General features: G+C 36.5%; 1 protein-coding gene across 1 annotated transcript in view; it reads left to right on the top strand.

Moving 5' to 3' along the window:
- MOSMO (modulator of smoothened) overlaps positions 1-8,069 on the top strand; it is a 75,993-nt gene extending 67,924 nt beyond the window's left edge. Inside the window, exons 2-3 of the mRNA XM_061401384.1 lie at positions 2,354-2,566; positions 7,230-8,069. Coding sequence (XP_061257368.1) covers positions 2,354-2,566; positions 7,230-7,414 — 398 coding nt within the window. The 3' untranslated portion in view covers positions 7,415-8,069. The remainder of the gene's footprint in view (positions 1-2,353; positions 2,567-7,229) is intronic.
- The last annotated feature ends 2,117 nt before the right edge of the window (positions 8,070-10,186 follow it).

Below are 10,186 nucleotides of genomic sequence, written 5' to 3' on the forward strand. Positions count from 1 at the left end.
CCTCTCAGGAGAGGAGGAAAAAGCAGTCCTACTCAGAAAGCGTAACAATCTACAGGCACAGAAAATTAAATTTGAGTCCTCCTTGCCATGCCCATAAATGGAAAGTAAGAGGGGCAACAAAAGGATACTCAGAAATATTTTGAAGGAGAAATGTATTGAACCTACAGCCTCAAATATTTACCAGCAAAGAATAATTCTTAAATTTAAATTTCACTGTGCTGGCTGTTTAGAGTTACTGATGAAAGTGTCTTTGTACTGATACTTAAGTCGTGAAGAAAGTTGTTACTGTAATCAGAATCCATAATATTGAATTTTTCCAGAGGGTCTTTTATTGCCTGTTGTCTATTCTCACAGTAATTAGAGCTTTTATAAATGAGATAGTGACTACAGAGGGTAATTTGTTAGTTTTTTGCTGAGTGATCAGGAATGGTTTCCTGATAGAAGTGCTTGAGCACTGCTGTGAATGCTTTATTTCCCAAATTACTATAAAATGGCTTGTCATAATAAGACACACTCTCTCCCCCAAGTTTCCTTTTCAAGAAAACTTTATAGTGTTTCATTTTAAGAACAATTACGCAACTCACTGCTACCTCCTCACCCCTGTTGTCGCACCTTTTCTGATCTCAAGCAATTACCAGATACTAAAAAGGTTGGGCTTCCCCTGGTGGCTCAGTGGTAAAGAATCCGTCTGCCTGCCAGAGCAGGAGACACAGGTTCAATCTGTGATCTGGGGGGTTAGTGATTGTCCGAAACTTTGAACTGAGCCTATGAACTCACTCCACTCCAAACAGCGGCTATAGAAGGCGGATAGTGTGGCATTACTGTGAAGGCTTGCTCACTTTCTGCCCCTCTCCCCCCTCACCTCCTCCACCTTGCTGGAGATGATCCCATAATTATAACTCTCTTTGCACCTCTTCGGAGATCACAAGAAGCACCTAATTACCAGATGATTTGAGAGAAGAAGTCCAGCTTATTTGAGTTATTGTCTTCCACTCTTGAAAAGTTACAAAGTTAGCCTTAGAGGAAAAAAAAGACCCCAACTCAATTTTGAGAGCAGAGCTGTTTTTTTTCTTTGTTTTCTTTGAACGCATTGATTATTTCTAAAAATGTACTAATGGCAAAGGCAGCTTGCAGGAAAGCAGCACCCGACCAACAGCCCCACATATACACGTATATATACAGCTCCAGCCCTGGTCTGTCTTCTCCCACTAAGGGCAGCTCCCCAAAATGCCTCACAAAGGAACTTGTTCATGGCACATGCTGTGATTTTGAGGTTACTGTCTTTTTGTTGTAGCTGTTGTTCATAGTGAGAAAATAAGACCAACAAAAGATGCAGAAATCTATTATGTTTTCAGTGGCTCCAGAAATTTCTTGTATTTTTGGCAGCTGTTTTCCCATTTGCAGTTGCTCTTAAAAGGGAGAAGCAAGCAAGTTTTACTCAGAAGTAACATTTTAATTGTTCTTCTTAGTGGAGAAAAGGATAAAATAATTACTTTTTCATCTTCCTTGTCTAGATTTCTGTAAATTAATTTACCCCAAATTTGATAGAGGGGTTCCTTGGGTTTGACATGAAAACATGTTTGTTTAAAAATAGCACTTAATGTTTTACAAAAAACCCTTTCGTTTATTTAAATGGGAGAGAGGTGCTTTAAAAGTTAGCACTGATGCCTCTATGCTTTTTTGCTGAAGCATGCTAGTAATGATTTAGCAATGTGAGCACTTTCACATTGTACAAAAATTGTTGAACTTACCAAACAGGGTGAACTTACTAGTTTTTCTAGCATTTTCTTCAATTTCATGGAAAAATGCTTATATTGTAATATTCTTAGACCTTTTACATTTAATAAAATAATATTGGTTCTAGTATTTTATCCATTATTTAATTTTATCTACATATTACACTTAGAAATATTTCAAGTTTGCCTTTAATTTTTTTAAAAGTGTGTTTCTTCTCAGCCAGAACAATATACGGTGAGACTTAGATCTGGAAATAGAAAAGTTTCAATTCTTTCTGTTAGAATGATAAGCCCAGCAAGAGCAGGAACCTCATCTCTCTCGTTCACTTATTTCCCTGGAGCCTAGAACAGTGCTTGACTCAAGCACCCAGAAAAGTAAAAAATGACTGAATGATTGCCTTCTATGACTTGTGGGGTTTGTTTAAGTTTACTTTGCATGTTAAACGAAATATTTCTACGTAGCGGACTACAGCATAATGCTGCGGAGTAGGACCCAGTGGAATTAAGTGCTGGGATGACCCACTCAGAGAGAAATAAGATTTAAGGGGTGTTGGTAGGGACTGTTCCCTGGGTGTGCCAAACCCACTAACATATTCCTATGTTTTGCCTCTCCCCAGGAGCACTCACTGTGGGCCTTGTGCGACAGTGTCAAACAATCCATGGACGAGACCGGACATGCATCCCACCTCGGCTTCCCCCAGAGTGGGTCACCACACTGTTTTTTATCATCATGGGAATCATTTCATTGACTGTCACTTGTGGTTTGTTGGTGGCTTCCCACTGGCGAAGAGAAGCCACAAAATATGCTCGATGGATAGCATTCACTGGAAGTAAGTAACCTGTGCTAAGTAAATTTGTCTAGAAGGCACTCACACTGGTATTTTTATGAAGATATTCAAGTCTCAGTAATAAGGACTCTAATCATCAAAGAGCACCATTTGTGTACGGCCATCAGATAGACTCCACGCAGTCCCATCAGCTCTTCAGAATTCTCACCACAAGACCAGGATATCCAGACCTTAATTGCTTTGAATAAAGTGCTATTTTAATGAATTTTATTTTTGCTCACACTGTGACATAAGTTTTCCAGGCCTGTGACTCAGAGCTACCACTAACCTGAGTCTTTTCCTCTTCTAAAAGGTATTGGAATCTTCTGTCAAATAAAGATAAATCTAGAAAAATATATACAGAAATATAAATTAGTTTAAGGTGGTGATTTGCTTTTTAATATCATTGATTTGAGTTTCTACTGTAAGTTGTTGCGTGATCATTGAAAAATCAACACATTTAGCTATCTAACAATTGTTTCTCAACATTTCTTATGCCATTAAGCTATGCCCAAGGGTATGATACATATATTACACATTCTCTTGTACTTTGCAAAATTGGTTTAATTTCAAAACACAACACAGGCTTTTCCCAAGCTAAAAGCAACAAAAATGCACAAAGGAAAGATTCCTATAATTTTGCTTTCTTCTTTCTAAAGCAGTTTTATCCCCCAGGAGACATTTTAGATTGTCCCAGCTAAGGGGATGCTACTGGCGCGTAGTGAGCAGAGTCCAAGGATGCTGCTAAGAAGGGTACAAATGCACAGAATAGCCCCACAACAAAGACTTATCTGGCCCCGGATGCCAAAAGGGCCTGTTAAGAAACTCTGCACTAAAGAACAACATAACTATACCTATGCCAAATAATACAGGATTTAGTTTCTAATTCAATATCTTATAATCATCTCAGGTTTTCTTAAGATTTTTTAAAAAATAAATATTATAGTACAGCTTACTCTGCCTTGATATTGTCATGTAGAATTTATAGGGGCAGGCATAATCCCATATATTCCTATTAATGTTACAACTCAATTTATTCTTAAAGATCATAGGATAGGGATATTCGTTCATGAGTCTTTTTTTCTCCCTATCTCTCTATGAAGCTCTTTCTCTTTAGAGAATGTATACATTTCCAGATCTATTGTTTTATTTTCATCTCTATTTCTCCCTTAATTTTAAAATCTAGATCAAGTTGCAGTTGACATAAAAATGCTTCTTCAACCTTGTTAAGAAATGTAAAACAAGTTGATGATCTTGTTTGAGGTCAGACCGCCTGAGACAGTTTTCTAAATAGTAGGGTCTAGAGGCAGTTACAAAGATGGGGCTACTAAATTGAAGGGTACTGATGAGGAATTTAAAGAGAATCTTTACTTACAGATACAGTTACTTATCCAGATAGAATTCACTCTTTAGGAGTTAAATAACATCCAGAAGGATTTAGTTAAAATTTGGGAGTGCATATTCCTTGATGGCTCAGACAGTAAAGAATCTGCCTATAATGCAGGAGACTTGGGGTCATTCCCTGGATTGGGAAGATCCCCTGGGGAAGGAAATGGCGACCCACTCCAGTATTCTTGCCTGGAAAATTCCATGGACAGAGGCTACAGTCCTTGGGGTCACAAAGAGTCAGACACGGCTGAGTGACTAACAGTTTCACTTTCCATGCTCTGAATATCAAAAATCTAAATGTAAGTTAGCAAAGTAGTATGAGTCAAAGAAAAGCACCAAGTTACTCACATGAGCCATTGATTCTGTGACTCAATAAAAGCAAAGAACTTTGATTATCTTGTTTTCCATTCCTCTTCAAGAGAGAATATTTACATATGTATTTAAATGCACTACCTTGAAATATAGAATTTTTTCCTTTATTTTTCAGGTTAAATAATTTAACTTCTTAAAATATGTGTACGATATACAATTCAGAGCCTGTGAAAGGGTGACCAAGTGAAAAGTAAATCTCATTTATGGCCTGTTGCCCAGTTATCCACGACTCCCTTCCTGGAAGCAACCATTCTCACCAGTTCCTGGGGTTTCCTACCAGAGGTGTTCTATGTATAGAAACGTATATGTGTATGTGTGAGTGTTCTATAAATACATATTTATTCTATTTATACTATTCTGTATCTGGTTTTTTGGTTCAACAGTGTACCTTAGGGTTGGTGTCATCTAAGGAAGCATAGAGCCTTTCTCTTCCTTAAATGCATTGTTTTTGTTACCCCAGCTAGTCTGCTGGGGTGGCAGTCAGAAGAGGGGGTTGGACTCCCCCTAGTGTTGCCATTCAGCCTTTGAAAATGTACTTCTCAGTAGTTTTGTTAAGAATATAAACTTAATTTTCTAATGGGTTTACACAGAGGAAGTGCTCAAAGGAGAGCCGCACATGAGGGACTCACCTGTGGCGGCAAGAGTGACAAAAAGACGTGTCTTTTTCTTCAAGTCTGACTCTTGTCCTTGCTTTCACCACCTTACTTTACTTGTCTGCCAGTACACCTGATATCTGGCTCTCACCACCAAGAAATCTATGCCATACAGGATATGAAGTTATGTCTTTACAGACTTTTTTTAGGACCCAGAACTTAATTGTCAAAAGTTGATAGATATTTTCAGCATTAACAGTATTTAAGATCTGAAGTAACTTCTCAGATCTCAAGAGCTTAAAAAAATCTCATCCACCAGCATTAAAAACTCCTCAGGAAGTATAGATAACTTGATTCCTTGGATTAGAAATCGCTGTTGGATACCATCAGGTGTTCATTGCTTCCTAGAAATTTGATTAAGCTGTTCCTAACCAATTTGGAAAATATTTAACACTTGTAAAATATTAAACCCTGCTTTAAATATAGTCATTAAGTGGTAAATGATTACTATAAAAGATAGATTTTTATTTTACAGTAGAAAATAGTAAAGGATAGGAATTAAGTTGGCACATCAGTTAACAGAATGAACAAGAGTAACATCTGCATATGTCTGAAGCACTTCTAAATTATTTTAGTTCTAAATTTATTTAGAACTTCTAAATTATTTTAGCACTTCTAAATTTATTTAGCACTTCTAAATTATTATTATTTCCTGAGGTTAGATTAATCTATATTAAAGAACAAATTGTTTTTAAGACAATAATGTCTTCCCATTGCTTTTATTAGATTGTCTATAGCTATTTAGATTGTGGTTTCATTTTACTTATCAAACCATATTAAAAAGTGAAGTCGCTCAGTCGTGTCCAACTCCCAACGACCCCATGGACTGCAGCCTACCAGGCTCCTCCGTCCATGGGATTTTCCAGGCAAGAGTACTGGAGTGGGGTGCCATTGCCTTCTCTGATATTAAGATACAAGAACCATTAAAGGTTGGTGACAAATAACACTGATGAGGGGACATTGGCAGCGCTAATAAAGTTGTGTATTGCTAACTATACAACAGAAAGGCCAAAAAATCTAGTACTTAATACCTGAATTTTTCATTCGTTTTGTAGTAGGTATCTAAAAGAAACTAAATATGCTTATGTAACATTATTTGGTGTGGTCATATGCCCAAAATGAAAACAAACTCTGTGTTGATTTAATATAAAATAGTCACGTAAATGGTGCAAAGCAAACAAGCGTGCTGGTGTGTTTCTTAAGTTAGTGTATTACCTAAGAAAATGTTGCCTTTTACTACATTTCTGGGCTATTCCTTCCAGGATATATTTATAATTGGCCTTTTCAGAACTCTCCTATTAAATTTTGTTGGTTGAGTAACACAAACAATTTAGGACAAGTGTCAACTGGTATATTTATCCAGGATTTTGTCATTATTGCTGGGAATGGGTTTAACACAAAGTTTTCTCATTCAGTTAGTAATGGGGATTCTACAGTAATCTGCCTTCACAATATACTGAGGAAATATTTCTGCCTTCACAATATGCTGAGGAAATATTTCTGCCTTCAGAGAAAGTTGAAAGACTATGAATATGCTTTAAAAAGCACAAAATATTTTCTTGGAAGAGCCAGCCTATCTATAGGTAATTTGTGTTTCTTAAGAAGAGATTTTCTTTGGTAGCACAGGGGAGCACGCCGTTTCTAAAACAACCAACTGTGGAATAACTTCTGCCCAAACACTGGGTAAGATAAATAATATCTATATTTGTATGTACCTTTTCTCAATTCCTTATAACTAATATCAACTGAGAAGAGCATAGAATTGGAAAAATAATACTAGGATGATAATAATCAACATTTATTCAGCACTTAATATCAACCTGGCACTGTGCAAAGGACTTAAAATTGTTTTGTTTATTCTTCTACAACTTAGCCATTTTCAGAATTTCAGAAGACTAAGATTACACTAGTAGAGCCAGAACTTAAACCCTGTCTGACTGAGCCCTTTGCCACTACTTTAAATCGTCAAGAATTGTATATACAATTACTTAGTAGGTTTGGTGGCCTTTCTTAATGCTTGTATTCAAAACTGTATGTAAAAGGCTAAACCAGCTTTTGTTGTATTTAATTGTTAAGCTTGGAGGATCTGTAGTATATGCAAACCTTTTTATAAGTGGTCCATGTTGCAACAGATTTGACCATGTTGTCATCAATCTACAACCCTGCTTATAAACTTCCTTTGTGCCAAATTTTCATTGTTTTCTTAATCACCAAACCATGTTACTAATGTTATGTTTTGGTTTGTTTTACAGTGATCCTTTTCTGTATGGCTGCCCTAATATTTCCAATAGGATTTTACATCAATGAAGTCGGAGGTCAACCTTATAAATTACCCAACAACACAGTAGTTGGGTCATCATATGTACTTTTTGTCTTATCAATTTTCTTTACAATAGTAGGACTTCTATTTGCCGGCAAAGTTTGTTTACCAGGCTGATGAATGTCTAAATCGCTTGACTCTTTTATTATTTTTAATTTTATTTTATTTTTTTATTTTTGGAGGGTGGGGAGGACAGAGGCAAGGCATCTGAGTAGTCCTCACATAGGAAGATGCTTAGATGAAACTGATGCTGAAAAGAAAAAAACAAATGCTTTGATTTGTTCTCACTATGCACTTTGGATTTAAAAACAAAAAATAAGGAGAGCCTTTTCCATAACCAAATACAGACAATATTGACTAAATCTCCTGAGCATATTCAGGCAGTCAGGTCTGCACTGTGATAGCAACCTAGTGAAGGAGAATGCTTTATACTGAAAAGCATGTGGCCCTTTGTACTCTGTTGTTCCATTTTTAACGTCTAATGATTCATTTGAGGGAGGAAAAGAAAAAAGTCTAAGTATTTATGAATCATGGCGGACCAGAGGGATGCAAAAGATGTTCATGTGGGGCTGGCCTCACCTCCTAAGAAATTAGTGTTCACAGCTTCCTTGTAATGGTATGAGTCTTTGGCACCAGAATGGATTGCCATTGCATCACTGCACCAAGAAGCCAATAGATCAAAACTTGTTTGCTAAAATGTATGTAAAAATTCTGAAATTCCCTATTCTCTGTGTACAAAAAAAAAAATTTAAACACTAAGAAACATGTTGGGGGTGGGTGGGTGGGGGAAATGTTCCTTATATTTATATAAATATATATATAATATATATATTTTGCTGATGCAGTATACAGTGTGTATATATGTGTGTGTGTGTATGTGTGTGTGTAAATTTATATACACACACATGCAAACTGTTCCTGGAAGAGAACTCTGAATGCTTTGCTAGCAAAACACTGTGGTGTGCAAACCTAGAACCCAATAGAAAAAAAAGCCATTTATCTGAAGGCTGCATAGTGGAGAGAGTCTTCAGTTTACCTCATTCTTTGTAGCAGCCCTTGATTTTAACTGGTTTTTGTAATAGGTACAAATAATCCCATACCTTTCTAGGTGCAATTTTAAGTTAAGCTAAAATTCTTTGTAGGGTTAATTTATTTGTACATGATAGTAGAAGGTAAGATCATGTCAAATCTTATAATTTGGGGAATCTGACACTATTTAAATTATTGGCAACTGTTGTCTGTTGTACAGAGGTTCTCTTTTTCAACTGGCTTGGTCTGTTACATTAATAATGCATTGTATATGTTGAAGCACACAACTTTACATAAGTTCAAAATCTACTAGGAAGATCAATTTACAATATTTTGGCTATTTATAACACTAACTTCACTCTGCCATAAAATTAATACTTTTCGTCTGTAAGCATTATTAATAATCTCCTTTACCAAAAACATGAGCAATACAATATTTTCTTTAAATGCTTTATGCCTTGTTTGCTAAAAGCTAACATTTTTGCATTTAGTTTAAAGAGCTGTACTAACCTCACAGCTTTATATTTCTTCCTGAAAGCAACATTGCAGCTAACCTTTGAGCCCACAGATCATTTTAAAATACAGTATTTCTCTTCTCCACATTTCCATGCCTTCATGCCTAGTTGTTTTTCTAGATAAACACGATAGATAATCTCCTGTTTGAAATGTGGGGCAGGAGAGTCTTTCATGGCAACGGCAACCCAAGTGTCCCTCTCAGTAGAGTGTAGGTCCCTTGTTTCACACAAATGGAAATGAATGCACTGGTTTTTTTTGTTTGTTGTTTGTTTGTTTTTTAATGATTACTTCAGAGATGGGGCTGCCTCCTCAGTTATTCAAGGTATGAAATGGAGGAGCCTGATGTGTTTCACACTGGCTTGTTTGACATTCATATTTCTTACTGTTAATTCAGCAGTATTTGATTGTAGATGAAAACCCCAGTGTTTCAGCTCACTCAGGAGTCAGGGTAAGAGGTGGGCCACCACTGTGGTGTGTTCCTTGAGTGTACTGGGGGAATGTCACACATTTCCTTCCCAGGGTCAAAGAAATCTCTAGGAAATGCCTGAGGAAGACTAATTTTCCCCAAGTATTATGGTGTCTAGTCCATTCTAAGAATACCACTGGACATGTGCTGTGGAGGGATTGCAGTTCTCATTGTGACCTGATTGGACCTCAGTCAAGTGGATCACTTTGAAGGAAAGCTTTGGTTGTCGCCATTATACCACTGAAGTAAAGTGTTTTTAGCAAAGTATGGTTCAAATTAATTTATGATAATGACCAAGAGCTTTTCTCTTCCAAAAGATGAATTTTATTGTAAATAGTTTCTCAAAGTATTTCTAACTGGATCAAGAGCATGGGGAGAGAAAGTTTCTCAGCTGCTAAGAATTTCCCCACTGTTTACTTCTTTCACTTACAGTGGTATTGCATATAAGAGTGCAGAATTGAAGGTTTTATTTGTATCTATTACACAAACCATAAACTTGTCTTTAATTTCATCACTGTCTTGGAGGTCCAGTGCACAAAGGACTGATGGGGGAAACTCCCTCTAACCAGTCCGCACTGTAACCCAGGATGAAAACCATCCCATCAAGTAGTATGTGAAGTCACATCTTTGTACTCTTCCAGACCAAACATTGAAATGGACTCATTCATATAAAATTCTATAAATCCTGTAAGTGAAAAGATAGACAATTGTCAGCAGTTGCTTTTAAAACGGTCACTATAATAAGTACTATAGAGTACAGTATTAATTTATAGCAGGAAATCATATCTTGTAAACTGTATATAAAACACTGTTTAATGGTGCAATCATTTGTCAAACTTTTGTCTGTTACATTGTTTTTAGAGTGTGTGCATTCTTCT

Source organism: Bos javanicus, chromosome 25, assembly GCF_032452875.1.
Source record: "Bos javanicus breed banteng chromosome 25, ARS-OSU_banteng_1.0, whole genome shotgun sequence".
Taxonomy (NCBI): Eukaryota; Metazoa; Chordata; class Mammalia; order Artiodactyla; family Bovidae; genus Bos; species Bos javanicus.